General features: G+C 37.8%; 1 protein-coding gene across 2 annotated transcripts in view; it reads right to left on the bottom strand.

The window, feature by feature from the left end:
* Positions 1–1734: 1734 nt before the first annotated feature.
* OSBPL3 (oxysterol binding protein like 3) overlaps positions 1735–24466 on the bottom strand; it is an 85580-nt gene continuing 62848 nt past the window's right edge. For both annotated transcript variants that reach the window (XM_083856995.1, XM_083856994.1), the window contains 10 exons: positions 24373–24466; positions 21120–21370; positions 19214–19351; positions 16340–16403; positions 13224–13302; positions 10979–11123; positions 9537–9681; positions 8726–8852; positions 8079–8201; positions 1735–6913 (listed from right to left, as the gene is read on the bottom strand). In XM_083856995.1, the coding sequence (XP_083713121.1) occupies positions 6817–6913; positions 8079–8201; positions 8726–8852; positions 9537–9681; positions 10979–11123; positions 13224–13302; positions 16340–16403; positions 19214–19351; positions 21120–21370; positions 24373–24466 (1263 nt within the window). In that variant the 3' untranslated portion in view covers positions 1735–6816. The remainder of the gene's footprint in view (positions 6914–8078; positions 8202–8725; positions 8853–9536; positions 9682–10978; positions 11124–13223; positions 13303–16339; positions 16404–19213; positions 19352–21119; positions 21371–24372) is intronic.

Here is a 24466-nt window from a genome sequence, read left to right on the forward strand (position 1 = left end):
TTATGCATAAAACAGAGAGGGCTAAATTAAAAATCAATAAACCAAGCACAGAGAGCAACATTTGCAGCATGAGAGAAATATAACGAGGCATAAAAAACCAACAAAAAAGCCAAGGTGTGTTGGTTACTATATAGAGCAAGCTTTGCTCAGCTGTCGGTACTTTTCCTCACCCTATGAAAGTTTGAATCATTTTGCAGTAAGCAAAATGACTTTAAAATAGAGATTACAGTAAATGAACAGACAACTGAGCTTAAACACAATTTGGATGCAAGGTCTACACAAGCCAAGTTTACCTTGCACTTCTGTAGAAAAGGACAGCCTGTTTTGTCTGGGTAGCACTGACCCCATTGTGGGCACTTGGCATGGGATGAGCTTAAGGAGCAGTGATGAGAAGTTCACTGCATACCCATTTCTCTGGAAGAGAAATTCCTGCTGCCCTGGGTGCTCATCAGTGGGGTACCAATAATGAGCATCCCTTGCAACCTTCCTCTCCCTTTTAAAATTATGAAAAAAATACTGCTGCTTCTATAAACCAGAAGTTTCCCAACAACTTGAACTAAATACGAGATATTTCAGATACCAATTAAACTGTATCAAGTCTATATGAAATAAATCAGCAATTAAATAGTTCTCCAGCACAGTGAGAAAGTTCCAAAGGTCTTAACCCAACAGAACCAAAATGGCTGGATTTCAAAAAAAACCAAGAGCTGATTCTGGCCCACTATAAAGACTGTTTTTCTTCTGCATGGTAACAAATTTATAGATCCAGTTTTCCCAGCTCTTCCTGAAAGCTCCATGCTCCCTCCCACCAAAACTTTGTAGACACTGAGGCTGCAAAGTGCTGCAGAACTGCAGTCAGGAATTCACATTGGTCAGGAGTTACACTCACTGTACTACCACATTTTTCAAGATCCCAGTTCATCCATATTACATCTTATACACACGTGGTGGGACTGTGAGACAGTTGAGGTCTGATTGGCAGAGCTGTCCTGAATCACCCTCTCTAAGGGAAAAACCACCACACTGATATTCCTTCTTTCCAGTTATTTATTTTAGCCACTTAATACTATGTTTCCTTGTTTTTAAAGGTTATATTATGGAGTGCATTTAGTTTGTGGTTTCCACACTCATACTAAAGCATAATAGTTATGCTGCACATATGTCTGCTAAAAACTACTTTTAAGAATAAACTTCCAGCTGTAAATGGATTCCATCAGCTTACCCCTTTTCCTGCCTCTGGTGTCTGGCACAATAGCCATGCAGCAGAGCTGTGGAGAGCAGTACAACTGGAACATTGCACAACTACCAGACAGATTGTAAGAGTGATAAATAAGGGTTCTAGCAGATGGAAGCTCTTTCCTACTTGCCATTTTGCGAAGTGTAAAAAGCACAGATCACTACAGCAGTGAGATCTGTTTCAGCTGCCATGAACAACCTTTGAAGAAAGATGCTTACAACCCCTGGGAAAAAGTCAGGGTGCTCTGTGACCTTTTGCAAATATGATTTATTAACATCCAACTAAATTGGTTACAGAGACAAAAATAATAAATCAAGTTGTGCATCAAGGTACTCCAACATTATTACAATTTTTGGAGTGAAGCATCAAACACGGGTGGTCCTGACTACAGAGAGACTTCTCAAGTATCTGAAAGTCAGCAATAATTCTAATACAAGATACTGTTCCTCATTCTGAAATCACTAATGCCCTATCAAAACAAACAAGAAATTTTAACACAATGGCTTTCAGATTCTCAGGGATGCCAACCATCTCCAAGGTGTGGAGCTGACAGAGGTCATCACCTCTTGTGGATCAACATCCCAAACATTCTCATAAGCTTTATTACAGTTCTGTTTTACACATTAAAGACACCAAACCCACATTTATATTTAAAAAAAAATGAACAATTTAAAATAATTCTTTAACATATGGCAACTACTTATGCGTAAAATTTCTCTTATTGCTTTCAAAAAGCTGCAGCAAGAACAGTGTCTAAGAACTGAGCAGTACAGTCATATATTTATTTGGTGGTAAGTTACAGCATTTACTAAGTTTCAAAAGGTAAGTCAGATAATGTGCAGTTTCTTAGGAGCCTGCAGCTGCTGGAGTAAGGTGCACCCACCAGTAGCTAGAAAATAGAAAGGATGAGTTACTGAACACTGTGAATTTTATTTATTGTAGGCATAAGTCGTGAATGAAAACACACTCGACCAAAAAAACCTCTTTGATTTTAATGTCACTCCTTCAAATAGCACCATCTCATTCTAGCCCTTGCAAGATGTATTCAGTTATGTGGATGAGTTGGATGTCATCCTTCTCTCGGTTAAAATGCACCATTGGGCCAAGTTTTGCACTCCTCTTCAGCTTGCCCTCTCTGCATGAGTTGTACACAAAAAGGAAGCCATACTGAACAAAGCAAGATATGCTGAAAGTTTCCTGCTCTGCCAAGCTGGTCATTTGGAGAGACAACCCAAGAGATTTACACAAAAGCAGATGAAGGATATTTGTAATTAGGATCTGCTGAGCAGATACAGCTGCATATTTCCATAGCACACTACCCTTACCAGGTTTGACTCCAGAGTATAAGAAAGTCTCATTCACAGTCAAGGAAAAGATACAGAAAGAATTTATGGGGAACAGAATTTAACTATGCCTCTAGATATAATTTATCATTTGTTAGAATGGGCTGTTTTCCTATTCATCAGGTTTTTTTAATAAAGAGAAAAATGGGACAATGAATAAGGGACCACATAGAAAACCTGAACAGGACTGTAAACAGCGAGGGAAAGAGGGGGGCATGAGAAGGGGTGAGGTCTTTGTTAGGTTGGGTTTTTTGGGTGGGTTGTTTGTTTTGAGACCAGCACTGGACCATTGTGCAATGTGAAAGCTGTCCCTGGTTGGGGCCTAGTTCTGGTCCCATGAATTGGTGTTCTTTTTGGACAGTGATCTGGATTCAACACTAAGCTGCCAAGTAATAAGATGACTGTGTTTGCAACTATTACGTACTTCAGGGGCCAGCTTTTAAAAGAAAGCAGCAATCCCATTTCCAGTCCTTCAAAGAAAACTGGTTGGTGGAAGAACAGATCTCCAGGATGTTTCCTTATCAAAATTTGGACTGGTTTTGGTCTTTTCTTCCTGGCATTTAACTTTGCAAGCTCTGCATGAAGAACCTAAGTACAGACTGCTGGATCTGTATTTCAAAAAGTGTCTAAAAGAAATAGTTCAGTGCTGGCAAACTGTCACATCAAGCATATCTTAGAGAACAGAGATCCAGAGAGGAATGTAGTGATTAATGGTTCATTCTCGTTCCACTTGGTCTAAAGGGCACTATATACCCAGAGTCCCCTCCTGAACAAGTGATGCTGTTTTGTAATCCCAAATTTACATAAAAATCAGAAGCTAAGCATCAAGCCTGCAAATCTGAAAGTAGAGCTGTGGGTTTCTGTTCCTATGTACAATATTTCCCCGGATTTTTTTTTTTCTTTTTATGCTTTGCAACTTGAAAAATGAAGCAGGGTTTCAACACCCAAAGACCTGAGCTGCTCCATCACCTTGATGGAAGTTTATAGTGAGGGCTTTACTTTATAAAGAGACACACAAAGAAAGGCAGAGCTGCACGAGTGCTTCTCAAACTGGCCTCCAAAATTGCATTAAGCAATGTTTATAAAGTCATGAAATAAAAGAGCTATAACAGCAGGCAAGGGTCATCAGGAAATTTTAAGACTGATCCATTGAGCTACACACCTTGGGGATCACAGCTGTGTATGAAAGGAAGCAGTTAAATTGCCTGATCCATTCTTTCTTTAACCTTCAGTGTAGAAATAGTGGGCAGAAAGTCCCTCAGTGTCAGTTATTCAAAATAACAGTTGTCTTAATTATACTGCAGAAAGCTAATATAAATTTTGTACCTATTAACACAGCTGAAGTTTTGGGGAAGAAAATTACCAAAATTTCATATTTTACCAAGAATAACTTTATAGAATATATTAAGTCGGTGAATGTTGAATATATTTACATGCAGAAATACACAGAACTAACATCAAGACAATTTTTTTCCACTTCTTAATATACAATTAACAGAAGTTTAACAACTAAACCCAATTGTTTCATACAAAAGTAAGCAGGGAAGACTATACTGCAGTTGGAAATGTGGGGTCAGAGGATCATTCACAACTGGTTACATTGTGTTTGGAGGTGTGTATTACAGATTTACAAAAGGAGCAATTACTTGTTCAATGATTTTGCTTCATGCATTTAAGAAATGCCCTGGGATATTCTCAGGCATATTTATGGAGACAATGCTAAAATTCTGGAGTTTACTTTCTTTATACAGAAATTTTAATGAAGTTTTTATATAAGGCACTGCTCAGCCCAATGCTTCTTGTCACTAATCCCATGTATTTCAGACAGTTTGGAGTGTTAGAGAAATCAGACTTGGCACTGCCAGTCTGATTTCTCAAAAATCATGACTCAAATACCCCATATGAGATTGGTTTTGTTTACACCTGTATGAGGGAATCCCCTCCACACACAGAATATAGAAACCCAGCAATCAGATCACACAGTATCACAGTAGCTGCCAAATATGACAATGAGCAAGCTTAATGCAGCCTCCACAAATTTTGCTCCTTTTCTTAAAAGCTTTTGTTTCCTCTACCCTCTTTTGTTTTTAAATGAACCTTATTTTTAGTATAAATTGTAATTATCAACAGCAAGGATAATTGCAATTATCAACTCATTTCTGTGCCAGGTTTTGACAGTTGATACAAGGATAAAAGACAGGAAGGGAACAAGTTATGAAGAGAACCTCATTTTTTTTTGAAAAGCCAAACATTCCCAAAGTTTAAGATTTGAAACTTTGATTCCCAAAGTTTAAGATTTCCTTTGGAATAAAAACCCAGATTTTTGTCTTCATATAAATGTGAACCTTGCCTTGTTACAAGTTGCTGGCATGGTAGTCAGGTTTTTTGAAGACATATTAATTAGACATAATTATGCTAAGTTCTTTGGTAATAAATTATGGAAATGATGGTGAGGCAGAGATCCTGAGCAAAATGAAAAATGGTGAAAAAGCATTCATCTGTCTCTGAGACAATGAGGCTTCAATAGAAAGCAAAGTTCAAATATACATCTAATCTAACACCACAGATTTTGTTTAAAATTTAAAACTTTCATAGTATTTCCTTCATGTTACATATAATACATGGAACCATTTCTAATAGATTTTCTCTAGAATAATGCAGCACAATTGCAGTAAAGTGCAAGCTTTTCTAAGCTATTAGTCTGTCCTCCTAGGAGTCCACTTTATTCATGCCACGTCCAGTTGTTCCAGTCATAAGCCAATTTAACATGCCAGCATTTGTGTTTGTGTCTTTACGGTGGAATGTAAAGAAAAGAAAAGGGTGTGGTGATAAGATGCAGATCTATCACATGGAAAACTGCATTGCTGCCAGAGAGTTGCAGACACACAGGGCAGATTTGAAGAATCATGGATCAGGCTTGGGTTGCAGGTATATAGGAATGCAAATTATTCTGTTAATGACTATGGCATCATGATTTGATGGAAAAAACCCATAAAAACTGCCCATCTCTATAATTGTCATTCCAAAGTGAGGATTCTGCTACATTTGTTTCCTGCTAAATTTCTGACCTATGGTTTAGTAGCTTCACAAATCGAACCGTACATATAAAATTACAGGAAAGGGATGCAATTGATTTAGTGCAAGACATATAAATATTTATCTGAACTTAACAAACAAACAGAGGAAGATCAAAGACTCCGTACACTTCTCCATAAGGCAGATGGTAATTTTTAAATATAAGATCTTAAATATGTTATTTCTTAAGAGGTAGAAAATATCAAAATACTAGGAAAAAATTTCTAGCTTAAAACAATCAGTTTGCTTACTTTTTAAAAAGTCTTACTGTTGCAATTTTTAAGTGAATAGAAACAAATGAAGCTATGGAAGCACAGGATTTCGTGCTTTGTATAAGATTTCATTTACTGGAAAAAGAGAGAGCTTCTTCATCTAGTCACTGCTCAGGCAGTATATACAAATGATCTCCTCTCTTCTTGCCCTGTTGGGGGCTATAAATTTGAAGTCAAAATTTTTCCCAGTGGAAAATTTTGGCGATTCCTGACTTTCTAGCACTACATTTAACCAGGTACAGTTTATGTATAAGGCAGTAGAACCACTGACATAAGCTCAGAACTACCTCTTCCATAAAGCTAAGAAGAAAGTTAATAGAAACAAAAGTTTACTTAAATCTTTCCTACAGACGGCAAAACATCATAGTCAGATTCCAGCACAGCTGATAATCTGTTTTAGCAATTTATACCAGCCTAGAGACAGCTGAACTACTCATTGCATTGTGGAAGCCTGCCTACAGTTTGAGTTACTAAGGCTTGCATTCATCCTCAGCACAGCTAGGAGATGCTGATGCTACTGTCTCCAATGCAATTCAGTAAGGCATAATTTAACTCAGGACTGACATTACCACACATTGAAAAAGTAGTGTAAAAGCTCCTCTCTTTTCCATCTGTTAACATTCAGTACTATTTATTAAATATTTTATAAAAAGAAGTTAGGATATTTGTACATTCAAACAATCACTGCAATAGTTGAATAAAGGAAACAAATGGATTATTGGATTCTAAATTAAGCACGATTCTGTAGATATGCACATTTGCACACACCACACACATATTCTGTATGTGTGTGTATATATAGATATAGATATATAGTTATATTTCATATATAAGTCTTTTAAATCAGATCCAAAAATACAGCACAGAATATCTTCACTTAGCTCCTCTTTCACCAGAGGACAGGATTGTCCAGTTTGAAAAAACCAGGCTCTTTTCTAAGGTCCATGTAGGTTCCGTTGCTCACCCAGGAGTCATCACTGGATTTCCTATCAAAAATTAAACAAATGTAAGCTTATAGTTTCCATCCATATGCTGTGTAATGCAGTGTAGCACCATGCACAGGAACCAAATCCAGCCCATGAACCAGGAGCAGAGTGCAGCTCATTGCAGCCTGAAAACAAGGCAGTACAGCTTGGAGAGCTGAACAGGTGTGTCAATCTAATATTCACCAGAGAACATCACTGTTGAACAGCCAAATGCATTAACTCATATCTGCTCTAATACTTTTGCTATATAATAATTAAGCTCTTTATTCCATCATTTAAATCTACAGGATAAATCTCAGCTTCTAAATCCTCATTGTAAGGATTCAAATCCTCATTCTTATTCACAGTTCTCATTGTGAATATACAATCACAGAGTATTAGATTTGCCTCTATCCTGCTTCTCTTTAGTACATGTGGTTGGCATGTGATGAGTTAGCTCACCAGCTTGTCAGAGATGCAGTAGTCTAAGCCATTCCCCTTTTGCACCTATTTAAAACATTCCTGTGTTCCTCAGAAGTACAGCATAGATATGTCCAGAAAAAATAGGATCCCAAATCTGCTTATAGGCCCATACAACATTCATCATGGCTCCAACTCTCTCACTGCAAGAGAACAGAGAAGCTGGAGGGCAAGAGACTACATCTTCACTGGGATTCCTTTTTGTCTTTCGATGCCCTAAGATTCCTGTTTAACTGATTTACAAGAGGAAGAGAGAAAGTGCCCTCAGAACAATAATTGTCTCCCCATAAAACAGGGGAAACATGTTCAAAAATAGCCTTGGAAGTGAAAGGCTCCAACTCTCCACATCAGGCAATCCCACTGCAGAATTTCATCAGGCAATTCTGCAGAACTTCAGCAGAGGTAATTGAGCTAAATCCAGCTACTTCAGCTTGCTTCAAAGAATCAAAGATGCTACATTCGCTCAGGCAAATGCAAATGCAGACTAATAATCAATTGCCATTGAGGCAAAAAAAAATGAAATTCAGGGATGCACTAATAAAAAACTAATACATAATTCTGAGTTTTAACTACATCTGGAGTATTCTGCATCATCAAAGTACGTAGAGGAACCCTGGAAAAAACTGGAGCCTGTCACATGGCCGTTTAGAATCAGATCTATAAGAATTTTAATAAATGATAGTATATGCTAATTATTATTTAGTACCTGAAAAATCTAGGCTGATGCTCTAGATTGTTTTCTTCTAGCACCTTCCGTCGTTCTCTCTGTAGCTGCTCGATCCTCTGCTTTTGTATTTCAGCTCCTTCAATATTCCCTTCTTCTAGAAACCTGCAGCAGCAATGATATGAGACAAGTGGTCTCCTGCCCCCAGAAGAATCTAATCTTTCAAGCAGGTATTTCACAGCGCTTGAAAGGTAAACAGCTGCACTACAAAAAAGAACTTAAGGAAAACTAACTCTTGTAACAAGCTCAGAGTCACAGTTACATTTGATTTTTCTACTTGGAAATTTGTAAAAGTAAAAATTTTACTGCAGAAAGAAGTTTCAAGTGTCTTAGTTTTTGGTTATTCAAATACTGTATGCTCAACATCCAGTATCTGAAATTCTGAAGTTTTAACATCCTTGGAAAGGCAGTTATCTAGAAGCATCCAAGAGGCAATTTTAGGACACACTTCCATAATGACTAGACCATCCCTCAGTAAGTGATTACGATATCTGTTCAGATGCACATTAATGTAAAAATAGAAACACACTGCAGTTATCCACAGAAAATAGTCTGAGTTCAGGGTAAAGTGAGTGGACAGAAGATTAAGAACTATTTAAGGAAAATATTTCAGAATTAAAGCTTCTTACCTTTGGTCTGGCCTAAAACGTGTATCAGTGGATGGGAGTAATGACCTAGTTTGTGGGTCCAGTTCATTTAACTCCAGTGCAAATTGTGTAAATCCATACCACTGTTCATAATCTTTAGGCATTGGATCTACAGAAGAAAAGAGTACATTCAGAATTCCAATTAACTGCTGTTATATTGAGAAGGAAAATTTCAAGCTCCCTCCAGTCATTTGTTTATGCCTGTTCCACAGTGTCAGTTCTGTGGAAACAAGAGGTTTTTAATAATGTGACAAAAGAGAACACCCCCCTTGATAATTGCACTGCAACAAGACAGATTTCTGTTCTCTCAGCTGAATCACAGCACAACTGAGATGAAGGCCATGCTATTATCATAATGTTTTTTTCAAAACACAGTAGACAAAACTCCACAAGCTTGGGAGAAGTTCAGCTATCACTGTCATTACAGAACTGAGCTTTGTGGGCTACTCTCCAGTGTTCAACACATGAAACAAACAACACTTTTCTGCACAAGCAAGTAGGAGGAGTTCGTTCTGTCTTTTTTTTTTTTTTCCCTTCCTGCTAGAGTCCTCAATACTCACTTCATGCCCAAATATGAAAATGAGAGAGAATGGAGAAAATGCAGGAAGTCATGGGATTAAGTTCTTATATTATTTAAATGATAAATTCTTCTGATGTAGCTTTTAAATGCTTGACAAAAATCTAATATTCTACAGAAAAATAACAAGAAATTGGGGCCTAATAGAGACGAAAACAGTAAGCTTATACTCAGGAAGATCTCAGTTTGTGTACACGAGCCATTCTGATCACTAACTTGCTCTCCATATGCAGTTTGAAGATGAAGTTGTCCCACAGTACAAGCTTTCATGCCACTTCCCAAAGAGTCGATGCACAACTTTCCCAGATTTGTCTATGACACTGCCTTCAATCTCATGTGCATTTGGATTCCAATACTTTGCCTAGAATCAAAAGGAACAAGGGGAAAGAAGGTGCATAAGAGCTCAAGTGCAGGCCATTTTGCCATGCCAGTAGTACCAGGCTAGAGAGCAGTAGAGCAAAGAAAATTGTTCAATTAGGTGTGCATTACAATATCAAATGCAAGCAACTAACTTATTAGTATGTTAGCTTCTTAAAATACTAATGTTGAGAATTGCATTTATTTTGTTTGCCTTTTTTTAGGGGCGGTGTGAGGTGAAGTGCAGCTGACTGAATTTTGCCCAAAGGCAGTTGATCCTGAGTCCTGACTTGGTTATCTACCTCTCTCCCAAATTAGCAGAAGAAGAAGAGAAGGAACTCATATGTTAATCTCCACTTTAAACAGTTTACAAAATCAAAGGTGTAAGATTTGCAGGCTCACAGTCTTTAATATTTGCACTTGAAACATCCAGTGCGGCTCTGAAAATACATTAAAGTACCTTCAAGTAAGTATTTGGGAAAAAAAATCATCCTAAATGCTTCTTAGAAAGCACAAAGTACTCAGGAAAACAAATAAAAAAACCTCAAGCTTGCTGGGGAGCATGCCATGCTGCATAGGTACATTGAAGTACTTCCCTTGTGTCTGTATGGTCTGTTCTATGTCAAGCAGAGCCTTTCTCCATCAATCAGATACAGAAAATGCAGGTTAAGGTAAGTCTCTGAGGATGATTTATAAAATTATTTCTCAGGTTAGAAATTCTGGCATTGCTTTACATTTTCATTGGTTTTTCTTTACTACAAAGTCATCTATTGCCAAAAACTGAATTTAATTTCAGTTTTAAGGACAATTTCAGTTTTAAGGACAATATATATTGCACTTGTAGTGAAGAAAAAGCTTTGAGTAACACCACAACCTCTTACTTATAAAATTCCTCTGAGTACCTGCAAAGGGCTAGAAGAGACCATCAGGAGAAGCACCCTGCATAAGCACTGGTCCTACAGCTGCTGAATGAATGCAACCACAGCATGTGCCAGTGGGCTAGAACTAAACATGTGGTAAACCACTGTCAGTAGACACCTTGTGCCTAAGTCTCTCATGAAGCCCAGAGTAGGTGTTCCATGATATTCCTTTCTCCATAATTCCTCCATTTCCAGTGGAATCACTCAAGAAAGCTGTTGCTTCTTTTTTTTGTCTAGTGAGTGGCAGTTCCTTCAAAGTTACAGTTTTCAAGGAATCACAGGTAATTACAGCTTTTAAGCAGAAGTACTGAGCTGCAGCAGAGACGATCCTCCCACTGCTGTGCCCATTACAAAAGGAAGTGCCAACATTACTGTGGTTACCTTTATGAAAGTCAGTTTGCAGTGGCACGTGTCATCATTCAGGTTTTTTATGATGATCTCTCCGTAGTGTTCAATCCATCTTTGCCCACTTAAGATGTTATGGATGCAGGATGTCACCTTGTTCCATGCAAAATGGTCTTTAAAACTGTAAGGTAAGGAAAAATGCACACAAGAAAAGTCTCATGCCATGTTCAAATAAGCTCAAACTTGAGGAAAAAAATTTGCAGAGAACTTGATTATAGAAACCAAATAAATGATTTTTTTTTTTCTAGAATGCTTCATCTTCTTGTTCCAACCTTCTCAAAAACAAACCCTATGACAGCAATCCCACCTCCCAGAAAATCCTTTTCACTTCTGCTATATACTTGATCTTGAATTCAGTTTTCTCTCAATTTATTTGTCCTTCTAACAAGTTTTAACTTTCCAGAAGTAATCATTCTGGTATCTTCTGCAGTCTGAGATGCCCATTCCAAGCTTGTAACACAGTGACAATGGAAAACACAAGGACGTGGGCCGCCTGAGTGATCTGAACATGTACTGAGAGGAATAAGCTTGGCTCGAGCTCTCAAGGCTGAGCCTAATATGTGTGTTTTAGACAGGAGCAAAAGTTCTCACCAGGCAGTTCAAGATGCAGTTGCACACTGGGAAACAGCAGACAGGGAGAGATAAACAAATACCAGTAGAGAATACAACATTTTACCTTTTATGAAGGAAGTAGATGCTCTTATAAAGCAGTTTTATAAAGCATCAAGGAAAGGAAAGTCTCATGAAGAAATATATTCTACAATTTGCTCTGGGTATGGATGGCAAATTCACTAGTGGTAAGGTAAACTATAAACTTCCAAAGCACCAGTTTCCCACAGCAAGTGCCTCACACACATCCTGTGAAGATGTTAGAATCTTTCCCTACCTCCCCTTAATCACTTGCTTTCACTTGCTGCTTTGTAAGGGCACACACAAGGACAGTTTGTACAGACTAGCAGATATGCAGCAAATTTATCCCACAGTAAGTTGTTTTTCTGCCCTTACCTATGCACGTCACATGTTAGCATAAATGGTAAAAAAATGTATTTGTTTCAAAATGAACCTTAATACTAACGCCTAATTTTTCCCTATATCCTCAGCACTCTTTTTGCACCCAATTCTGTATCAAATACACAGGGATACAAACCAGCACATGGAGACCACATATGAATCAGATTGCTTCCCAGTTCATCAGCCCATCATAAGCCCTAATATATTAATTATCTTGGCTCTGAGCCCTCATTCACGTCCTAGAAACCTTTCATTCCAAAGCTTAGGGCAGGTGCTATGAACATAGCATGGTTTATACATTACCTTTTGGATACTATCTTACTAGACTACAATTTTATCCACTTAAAAGAAAAAGGCGTGCTTGATTTGATGAGTGCTAGGTTCTTGAATTCTTTGGTTGAGGGTTTTTGGTTTTTTCCAGATGGCAGATTAATTAATTTTGTACTCTCTCACTGGAAAACAGATTTAGTTGGAACAATACTCAACCTTTAGACCTCAGGTTCTGCAAACATGATGGATACAGGCCAAATTTTAAGGGATTTTAATTGCTCATCAATAATGGGCATTCTGACAAATCACCATTGAAACACTGCAGATTTTTATTTAAAAAAACAAAAGGAAACAAACCAACTGTACTCAACACTTCACTACAGTGGCTGCTTCCTTGGATAATAAATACCAGATATGTAACTGGTTCTACTTATCACTTTCAGTAATTATTTCTGCAGTGACGATGGTTGTTGGCCTTGCCTACAGCTCAGAACACCCCATAGTGTCAGGGTCCCTACAAATATAGTTACAAAAGACAGGAACAATACCACCTCTTCCTCCAAACCCATACTCAAGCAAAAGAATTTATAGCTTCCTTTACCCTACAGTTTTTCCCTGTGAGGTTAAAATGCATGAAGGTTGAAATTCAACTGAAACATGAAAATAACAACTTTTCTTTTTTCAAGGTACACGGGAGGCGGGGGGGGGTGGCGGGGGCGGTTTCACTGTTGTTTTTTTTTTCATAACCTTTGAAAGAGTCAGTGCTTCTGATTTTGGTTTGGTGGGGTCTTTCTTCCTCCTCCCTTTTTCTTTTTAAATTGAATCATAGCCACCAGTCCTTCCAAAGGGCAGAGCAGAGCTTGCTGTCCTCTGAATGAATGTGGCTCCAGTGTGTGCAAGCACCTGTGCATGAACAGCAGTGCCCAAGGGCAGCACTTACGCTGGAAGAGTTACATGCGTTGTGCCAACTGGAACAATTTCCATGGACTTTCCCCAGAATTTGTTTTTCCATCTGACATCTGGAACAAGAAGTAAAAAAAGACAAGTTTACTCATAGGTAGGTGAATCAGGCTGTTTCTGGGCTCTACTTTATTTTCAAGAAATTCAAAATAACAAAGTGCAACAGAAGCGTTTAAAGAATGTTGTGGGACCTTCAAATACTGGTTGGTGGGTTTGTTGTTGTTGCTGTTTGCTTTATTTGATTTTCATCATAATATTGGTTACTTAAACAGCAAAGTAACAGATGTTTAAGTCCTTTCAAAAACTTTTTCAAAAGAAAGAAATTTGAATAAGCTATAGGCAGCATATACTTGTCTGCAATTCAGTTGCTAGTGAATGAATGCAGACATTTTCAAAAACAAAAGTAGAATTTCAAATACAAAAATATAGCAACAACATCCACAGTCAAGAGGCTAAAGAAGGTTTCAAAGGGCACAAAATTGCAAAAATTGCAGAGGGTTTTAGTTGAACTCCCTCTGAAAGTTTAACTGGTCTCCTGAAATCTTGTTTGAATCACAGAAAGATGTGTTCAAGTCTCATGCCATTTCTTCAAAAACATAAAGAAAAGAAAACTCAATGCAAGTTTTAGCCAAATTTATTGAGAAAAAGCACCTGGAAGAGAGAGAAAGAGAGAGGAGCATGGCAAAAGGGGTGTACAGTTAAATTGGGCTAGATAATCAGGCAGTAACTTTCTTAGTAACTTCAGAGCTCAGAAGAATAGCACCCTTCCTATTTTAGACTCTAGGAACTTCATTCCCTGCTCAACCTGAAAAAGAAGGGAAAATTCAGCTCTAGTCTCAAAAATATGTTTTCCTTCTAACAGAAGGAAAACACCGTTGCCTATGCAATTCTGGGGGAAACTCTTACACTGGTTGTGAGATGGATGCTCAAACTACACGTAAGAGATTACTCAGGTATCTCCTGACTGTATATATGCAAGTGAGGAGTGAGCCACACCGAGCTGTCTATCATTGCAAAGACTAGAATGGGGTGTAGGGCAAAATTCTGCACACAAGAAAGTTATTTTTCTTATTGCATGAGTAAAGGACCTTTTGGGGTTTTTGGTTTTGAAGTCTGATGCTGGGTCAGCATCTTCAGCGACAGCAATTCTGTTGTGATCCCTACACTGCACAATAAGTGCTCCAAAGCTACTTCCAGTATGATGCTGTTGAGGTAAATTCTGTCCTGGCTTTCTCTCTTCTGCAGTGGGATGGAAGAGAGAGGGCAAAAGTACACCAGACTGAGTTTAACAATTAAAATACATTAGCATATTGTGCCCAATTCTATGCTCTTGTAAATGGCAAAGCTATCCCACAGAGAGCAGCATGTGGGAAGTATCTTGGGAGCCAGTGTGCAACTTGATCACGCAATAATTTTAGGACAGAAGAGAAAAAGCAAGTGTTATTTCAAAGCTATGCTCACACTAATTCAGGCACAGATGCTGTAATAGCTGAAACTTCCTTCATTTCCACTGCTCATGTGTCGACACTCCTCTGCAAAAGCAGAGTCAGCTTCATAAGTCATGGAAAGCTATTTCCAAACTATCGGTCCCTATCAGAGCCCAGTCTTCTAGCTCACTAGACATGATCAGGAGATTTCTTGGTGATGAAACACATGAACTGAGGTCAGTGTCTGGTGGGATGACAGCACTGCTCTGGCAATGTTGCTGTCTCCTTTTCAGCTGAGAAGGTGACACAGTAAGTGAAAAGGTCTTTGGACACAGAAAGAACTGAACTCAATGACAAGCTGCCTTTATGATTAGATTGGTGTTAATCTTTCCATGTAAGTTAATACAGCCTCATTACAAGAGGCCGCAGCATTTAAAAATTGCCTTTACAGTGAAAAAAAATCATTGTCTAGCCCTCCCATAAGCTCAGCTAGCCATATTTAAAAGCAAAGCAAACAAAAATCCCAAAGCCCTGGTGCACCCTGATTGAATGTCCTGTGCTCATCAAGGCCAAATCTCAGACTCTTACATGAATCAGATTCTCAGCTCTCATGAGAAGAACTTCATTCTCTAAATGGAAGCGTTAAAATATTTGAACGATAACAGTTGTCAAGATCTGTTAAACAAATCAGTCTCATCTATTTTTATTAAGACAGGCTGCTATCTAATTTTATTTATACAGTATTCAAGTTACTGAATAAATTTTTGGTCATCTTAGCTTTTGGGCTACAAACAAAAGGATTCCTGTGTCCCTGTATTTGTTTACAAAGCAAAGAATTACACAGAATAATAAAACCCAGACTAATGGGTTCCAATATCTGTTCAGTATGGCTCCATCTGTAATAACTATAATCAAGTCAGCAGAGCCAATCAGAAAAAAAAAAAAAATTACAATATGGCTACATTGTGATTTGACAAACCCCTGGGTGAAGGATTTTAAGTGAGTTAAAAGGCATGGTTAGGTTTTGTGCACACTCCAGAATTATCTAACCACACAGGTACTGTTACTGGCGGACACCTTCCCTAGCAGTACACAGAAAACAAAGCTCCAACACACATCTTTTGAAAAAAAAAATTAGTAGTCAAATAGCACAAAAACTTACATCCTGTAATAATGCCAGCAGAGAAAGAGAAGGTAAATGTATTTATCCTTGCTGTTATGCTCATTTTCGAAAATTGCTTTCAGAGCAGGTTTACAAGATTTGCCAAGGTACAGGATTTAACTTGTAGTTTTTTCCTGCTGTCTTCGAGCTTGTTTGTTTTATAAATATCTTGACATACAATTCTTCTTTACTAAAGACCAACACCTCCTCCAAAAACCCCAAACAAACCTGATTTCAGAGAGCAGATATTTGCACATGACAATAATAACCAATTAATGCTACACAAAAAAAATCCAAATAAAGCAAAATATCTCGAGAGTGTTTATAATAGCAGAAGATCAAGAAAGAAGCATGCAAGTAAGTATAGTTAAACATTTCATAAAACCATTCTAACACAAATTTCAGCAAGGAATTTGAACTTTTCCTAATTTCTGGATATTTTGTGTTAGACATACAATGAAAACATTATGAACACTGTAAAAGTAAATAGATAGACTGAAGAGTTACCTTGCCAAAAAGCAAAATTCACAGATTCAGCATGGCATGCAGAAATAGGTGGGTGGTGACTGACCTAATAGCAAGACATGAAAAGAGAGGGGGGAAAAAAGATTAACATATGAACACTTGAACAGTCATTTTGGTTTGGCTTCTTTTATTTTGTTTTCTCCTTCATTCCCATATGGCATTTACAATTTGAACATTAATTTTCCATTTGCAGTTGTGTCCTGAAGGGGGAGGCAGTGAGATTAATAAAGGTTCTCAGATCTAAGAAACCTTGAAAATGGGGAACACTTATTTTAAAAGGCCTGAGATTTTGTTAGTGTGAAAATCTAGCTATGTAGTTTGTACACTGTCTCTAAGGTGATAATTAAACTTACTCTTAGGACCTCTTAACAGATTAACAAAAAACACACTTTGAGCCAACAGACAAAAATTTTCACAAAACCCGAAAAACCAAAAACACAACAAAGGGCCAAATGCTTCTATGCAGTAAAACAACCACAAAACCCTGAGTATGAGGGAGGAGATAATGATCAGCATCTCTAAGTGGGCCAGGGGTGAAGATATCAAGCCAGGAAATTCCATCCAGCAATCCCTACTACCGCAACAGTGACGCTCCAGGTGTTTCTAGTGTGAAACTCTAACCACATGCACTGCATTTCATCAGCTTTGGGCAACAGCATGTGCATGAATTAGGGCAACCACCAAACTAGCAAAGCAAGGACTGTGAGCAAAGAAACAATTCAGACTATTAAAATGCAACAGTAAATAAAAGCACAAAGTGAAAGCAGCCACTCCTTCTTGACGTGAATTCTCCCTTCTGGGTGAACACAACTAACAACTGACCAGGACCAGCTCTTACATGTGTAACACCTGCTGTTTCTTGGGCAACTTTATTTTCAAGTCAAATTGCTATTTTTCACCATGAATTTAATTTCTTAACCATCTACATGGCTCAAATCAACTTTTTTTTTTTTTTTTTTTTTTTTTTTTTGGTTTGTTACTCATTTCACAAATCTCTTAATGAGTTGGTTTTTTTTCCTCAGGCATCCAGTTAATTTATTTAACATCCTCTACTTGGTTTAAAAAAAAAAAAACAAACCAACTAAGATAAAAGTACTAATTACTCTCAGCTGTGCCCTAATCCAGCAAGAGCAACACTCTCTCTCTCTCTTACATAGTGTACCCAGATTAACCCCAGATGTCACTATAATACATGGGTTAAACTTAGCTCTCACTTAAACTGTTATAATTCCAGAGTAAGGTCATGGTGCTAACAGGAGTTATTCTAAACTCACTCTAGTGATAAAACAGAATATTTGTTATTTTGTATCTTCTGTCAGTCTAGCCCATGAATTACATTCTGCCTGCATTAACAAGGTATCAAGAGTAAGCATCAAAATGCTTGTGCAAGCAATGATTCAGTTGTGCAACCACTGTTCCTGATGTAAAGAGAAAATATTTAATGCTTGCAAGCTGCATTAAATTTCTTTCCTCTTATACTGTCCTCTGTTCCTAATATTTCTCCACCCCATATTCCTACAGTAACTCTACCACTCCATAAAGTCACATCACTTACTTCTTACTTGTATTAGAACAACAGTTGTTAATGGCAGAAGCCCACTCATGTAGTAAAATTCTTCTTTATAAAAACTAGCCTTTGTACTGGTTTACCCAATATTCAAGTGAAAATATCTTTTAATTCAGTGTAACAGTAAACTCAGTACTAACCTCTATCATCACTTTGTTACTCAGATTTGATGCTGTGCTGGTACTTGGAGTGCTCTACACACATCATCTTAGTACTGAAGTAGCACAGTGATGAACCAGATACATGAACTTTTAATGTAATTCTTGCTTTGGCTGTATTACTTCTTTTATCCCCTCCTTATTTTTACTCTTGCCTGTGACATTTCCTGAGACTAAGGAAAGATCATATAACATTCCTTTTTGTCAGTTCTAAAACAATGTGCAAAATGTTGTACCTTCACAGCCAGTCAAAAGCACTTTTCATTTCCTAAAGGAAGCCTCTTAGAGGCCTTTCTCTTATCAAATTTCTAGGTTGCACACCTTTGCCCACTTGCGCTTTTTGTATTTTTTTATGTCTAGACAGAATAGGACAGCTTTCAGTCATCTTACTTTGCTAGGCACTAGGTATTTGTATTTTATCTCTTTTTAACATAAGCTTCAAGTCTGGCAATTTTGATAAATTTAAACCAGCTTGGCTGGTTTAAATTTAGTATTTTTCACTCATACTTAATAATTATTCTCCTACTGGAGAATTATCTTCATAACTGGGGAATTATATTCATAAACACTAAGATCATCATGTGCTGTATACATTCTTCCCCTACTCAGCTGTGGTAGCAGACTTGAAAAGGCTTCGCCTACTAAGTATTTGGACAGGAAGCAGAAATAGTCACGGTGCCATTGTAAATAATTCTGGTTGATTGACTCTCACAAAGGATACACTTGTTATAAAAGAAGACATTAAACAGCTGAAGATGCAGTCATTTTAATGATCACACACAAAAGAAAATGACAAGAGTGTAAACTTTTGCTGCAGTTGTGATCAGATTTCAGCATGGAGAATTGCGCTCTACTTAACCAAGTTATCTTGTTACTGGAGTAGGCAGCCTGCCAGCCTTTGCTCCTCGAGTGTCAGCTGCTGGTTGTGATGTTGCATGCCAGACTTAGCAGACTTTCCTCAAAAACCAATTCCCTTTGTTTGTAATTCAGCAAGGTCCCTTGGGTTTTGCTGGGATCACGTAATGTAAAAGTCATCTTGTATTTTGCCTTTAATTCCAGAGGATTCCAGTCACACATTCAGAATTCAGCAATGTATCAAGTGGCAATTCTAAAGGTTGCAGCATACAATACCTGTTCTGCAAAGAACTGGAAACCCTTATCTTCACGAATACATTCATAGGTTTCTCCAAGCACAGGATTAAATGGCTTACTTCCAGCTCGGTAGTAACTGGATGCATAGGCAGAGACTGCAAAGGCAGCTATGTATACCTGGGAAGTACATATTTGGGACTTAGATTAATTCATTTACAACAGACACAAAAAAAAAAAAAAACCAAAAGCAAGTTTTATCCTGATTCTGTATTTTTCCTTGCACTTGCAGACTACAATCATGCACACCTCCTGCAAGCTAAGCCCTCATTCCCACAGTAGAGGATTAGTCAATTTTCAGAGTAATTCAATAGGCCAGGGATAGAATTATTAGGGTCAGATACTGCAAATTTCATCAACTGAAAACAGCCTTTCTGAAAAGTGTTTGAAACAGTTTAGCATTCTGCAACACAGTTCAAAGAAGCAACCTTAAAACTCACTGTTAAATTTGGTATAATAACTGGTTTTTATAGTTATATCTGTGACTCCATAAATGTACCAACTATCCTTTTTATAAATATGACACAGGAAGTATTGGATGAGTTATCACCAACTTTGCTATTTCTAATGGTCTTCCAAATTTTTGCAGTCAACTCAAGCATAATATGGGGAATTAGAATTCATGGTTGTTTAACTCAAGTCTCTTTTGTAACACTTTTTTTCCTCTTTTCATTCCCTTTCCTCATCTTGTGAAAATGTAGATACACTCTTTTCACAGTTTCAGAAAACAAATCCGCTGAGGATAGGCTCTTTTATGAACTATTGCAATTACTATGCAACAGCTAGCATTAAATTTTGCTTCAGGAATTTCTCAAAGGCAAAGGATACAGCAGTCTGAGGTAATTTCCAGATGCTCGGGTGTGGGGAGGAGGAAAAAGGCTTCTTTTCCCTCCCTTTTGAACAACTACTGCTCATTTCCTTTTCCTTTTAGCATATGTTCTCAAGAGAACAAAAGAAGCTATGGACTGAAACTCCCAGTGAATGCCCACACCCTGGGAATAGGACCTAAATTGTAACCCTTGAAAGTGTCAGAATGAGGAAAGAGACTTTTTAAGCAGTATTTATAACATGACTACCTTCTCAAATTAATAACCTCATTTTGAGATATGATATATTGAGTTGAAAAGGCTTAACTCAGTTTATGGGATAATCTGTATCTTCTATTTAAGAGAATTTAGGGAGTTTGTAATCCTTTATTTATGGGCTTGCATATTAAGTAGCTCTTGTACACCTGGAAGCAGAACAACTGAAATGTATTTCTCTCTTGTTCTTTTGCCAAATGCAGAATTCAGGGTTATGCACTGTCAGAGGATGACATCATTATTGTACCCAACATACAGCATACAGCCTGGTCTTGAGATCCTGAACATTTTGGATAAGCACAAAAACTTCAGAAAACCAGTTTATAAAAACATGGAGCTCATTTAGTTAATATAGAGACATCACAGTCAGTAGGGCTGGAAGTTCCAGCATCTCTATGAACAAACACCAGATCAGACACCCTTGAAAAAGATCTATTGTAGCTTTCATCTTTGAGAAGGAACTAACTTCAATCACCTCCTCCCTTTTTGCTGTGAATTTTTAATATTAGAGAGCAAAAACTGCAAAACAGAACGAAGCTCCTTTTTTGTTTAAACTTGCAGAATGGCAAAGTACTTGAGGAGAGAGAGACTTTCTGAAAGAGCAACAGAAACGGAGCAGAAGAGTCAGAAACAGTGGCTACGTGAGTATGTACAGACACGTTTGGAGAGTTTGCCTCTCAGCTGACAGAAACAAAATGGACTAGAACATCTTCATTTCTTCAGCATTGCTTTCATGTTTATTCTATTATTTCATGTTTATTCTAATTCTATTGGATGTTCTTAAGTATCTGGAATAAGGCATTTACCATCCTCTCAAAGGGGTTTGGTGTGTGCGCTGCTTTATCCAGGAGCTCACTGTACTCCAGCTCCTCGCAGAGGCGCTGGAGGGTGTTCAGTGGCTCATTTAACTCAACAGGCATGGCCACTTTGGAGAGATCCTTGCCTATGTTATTCCTCAGGATATTCCACAGGCTGATGTTACTTGTGTTAGGACATGGAGCTGGTAAACATGTTCTCCGTTTAGAATTGCATCCAATTCCGCTTTCAGAAATACAATCTGGAAAGGAAGGAAGTGGCAGAACAATTAAATTCACATTTTCTTAGTTTCATCTCTTTTGCAAACATGCATTAAGATGCAACCGTCTTTTCTTCTGTCAAAACTTCCTTCCACCCACGATGCATTTAAGTATTTTGCTTGTGGTTTGAAGATAGCCTATTATAAAAATGACAGAATTAAGGATAACATTTTATGTACATTAATGGAAGTAAAATGCCAAGCACAAGAGATGCATAAAAATGACCTTTTTTTCCCTTAAAGTCTGTGAGAAAAGGCTCAGACTTTACACTGAATTTTAAGAAGTAAATATAATAACTATTTTATTTGTAACAGAGATGGATTCCTATCTGTTTAGGGGACATAAAACCTCCTTCCTTGACAGAGCTTCAATTAAGTTGACACTTCTCAGAAGGCGAGATGTAACTTACAGATGCAAGGATAATAACTACTCCTACTGATCTTTTCCTGCTTTTTTGCATACTCCTACCAGGGAAATTTACTGTACCATGAATTTACATTCAGGCTTCTTCACATTGCTCCCCATAGCATTTAAACTCAGTGATGTTACTTTGAGATACACCCATACATTGATGGAGAACTGACGTGTTTTAAGGATGGAAAAGCTGAAGCAACTGTAGAGCTATGGGTTTGCTGAAGATTAAAAAAAAAAAAAAAAAAAAAGACTCAAGTCAAAAGTCTTTGACATGAACATCTGAAGTCTGTGTTGCTATATCAAAGCAATCAGAACAGGATAAATAGTTCTAAGTGTGCCATGACAGGATTTGTAGCAAAATCCAAATAGAGCTACAAGTTTCCACAACAGGCGCTAGTCTGAAGTGATTATATTTCTTATCAGTACATCACTTTTGTTTCAGAGACGAATGTGTTTGCCACTACAAGAACATATTTTATCTTTCCACATCCTCAGGAGCACCTAGGAAGCTCCTGCCTTAGGATCAGATACTAGTTGGAGACATTCAGGCACAGCCCCTGTCTGTCAGCCCTCGCCCTTTTCTGGCTTTCCTCACACAGATCTGTCTTGAAGGAATTAAACCCACACTGGGCAGCACATCTCCTACTGTGCTACACATGCCTGAAGAACCCCTGTCCTTAAATGCACTTATAACCAGTACTTCCTCTTCTCTGCCACTGACATAAGCACAGTATCAGCAGTGCTTACAGCAGTGAGGGTGACCACAAGGACAAACTTCTCCATGCCTGCCACGCCTCCCCGCCCATGCCTCACGTGGAGCTCTAAAAGGGTAATCAGTAGCCTCAGAGTTTTGAGGAAGGAGTTTCCTCCTTTTCTGCCACAGGCAAACTAGAAGTCCTAATACCTCATATGACTGAGTTACTCTAACAAGGTCAGGTGAACTATTTGTAGTCCCTTGCCTGTATCTTTCTTTCTGCTTAAAAATGCCATGGGCACTATGAGTCAAAAAAATCTACCTGTAGCAATTATACTGTTGAGAGTTAAGGAGGTAACTTCTAGTCTTCCTTATTGGAAGAATTTATTTAATATCAGAAGAGGCCAAAAAGAAGGACGTTCCCTTAGATACCTCAGGAATGAGGTAAATGCTAAAAACTTATCCTTGTTTGAAAGAGCTCCCAGAAATGAGATTTGGCTATGTCTTTTGACCGCTTCTGATTAAAAGCAGAATACCAATTGACTCATTTACATATTCTGGACCAGTCCATTAATTGAGGTAATCTACTGAAAAAACAGAGTAGAGCAAGAATTTCAATACTCATATACCAAATTTTCTAAGCAGTGAAGTTTGCCTAGTGTCTATTACAGAAAGGCCCAGGCAGTTCTGGCTTGTGAGAGCTGTGACAGACAGGATGAATGCCGAAGGAGGTTGAGACATCTGACCTCCAGTTAGAGTCAATGACTTTTGAGGCCAAAGTGGACCATTATCAACATCTGATCTGACCTTCTACATTACAGTGGCCAGAGGATTTTGTCATAATCCCACAATTTATGGTGCAGCTAAAGCCCTGTAGGAAAAAGACATCCAGTTTTCTATTAATGGCAGTGGCAGGCTGCCCAAAGCACAGAAATAGCAGGTACCAGAAGCATGCAGAGGTGCTTCTTACACTGAAGAGCTTCAGTAGCTTTCCTCTCTTTGTTAAGAGAAAAATGAACTGCCACATTAATACAGCTTTGTAAGGTGCAGACCATGAGATAAATTTATTTATGTTCTTTCATACCTTAAAGGAAAAAATTAAAAAATCTTCATTTTGAACAGTTACAGAACACATATCAAGCTACCCAAGTTCATAGGAATCTGCGGGTCCTTAGAGATGATCAGGAAACAGCTGCTAGTATGAAATCACTGTTCAGCATTTTTGAAAATAAAAATATATTGTTAGACTGGGAAGAACATTATGGTTAGCTGAAATGAGTTAAAGGCACAAAGCCAATTAGGTTGTAATGACCAATTCTTCTATTTTTGAGTCTCATTCTATTAGAAGGACAAATTAGCATATGTACTAACAAGACTACCATGATTAATACATGCAAGAAAGAAATTCTTATGGTCATGCACCAGAGCTGCCAGTGAGTAATTATTCTCATGCTCCTTTAAACACTGAGTTCTGCTAAAACAACAGGACTTCTTAATGCAGTTGCTAAATTGCAGACTGAAAAACAGTGTGAAAAGAAAATAACTTTTTGAAAAAATGAAAGCAGCTGGGCCTTACTTCTTTGAAAAATCCTGTGGCCATGAGAAACTGAGAGGGAGTGGGAGTTGCATCAAAGAAGCCAAGAAAAGAGAACTGATACAGAACTACCATCCTGCTTAATCAACAGTACCCAGATAAACAGATTAGCCAGAATCTGCTCTTCCAGTCCAATCTGAGTCTATATAAAAAAAAACCTACAGGCTTTTTACATTTCAAAACCCATAATATCTAATTATCTAGTAAGAGAAGAAAAAAATAGCCCAAACAAACAGAAACAAAATTCTCAAAACATGGCATAAAAAACCCACTGAACTTACCTAAAGTTTGTCTTTCATTCTCCGCGTCATTGCTTAGGTTATCTTCTGAGACATTATCACTGATATCACTTACATATGAGTCATCATCTGATAC

Source organism: Zosterops lateralis, assembly GCF_965231275.1.
Source record: "Zosterops lateralis genome assembly, chromosome: 1".
Lineage (NCBI taxonomy): Eukaryota > Metazoa > Chordata > Aves > Passeriformes > Zosteropidae > Zosterops > Zosterops lateralis.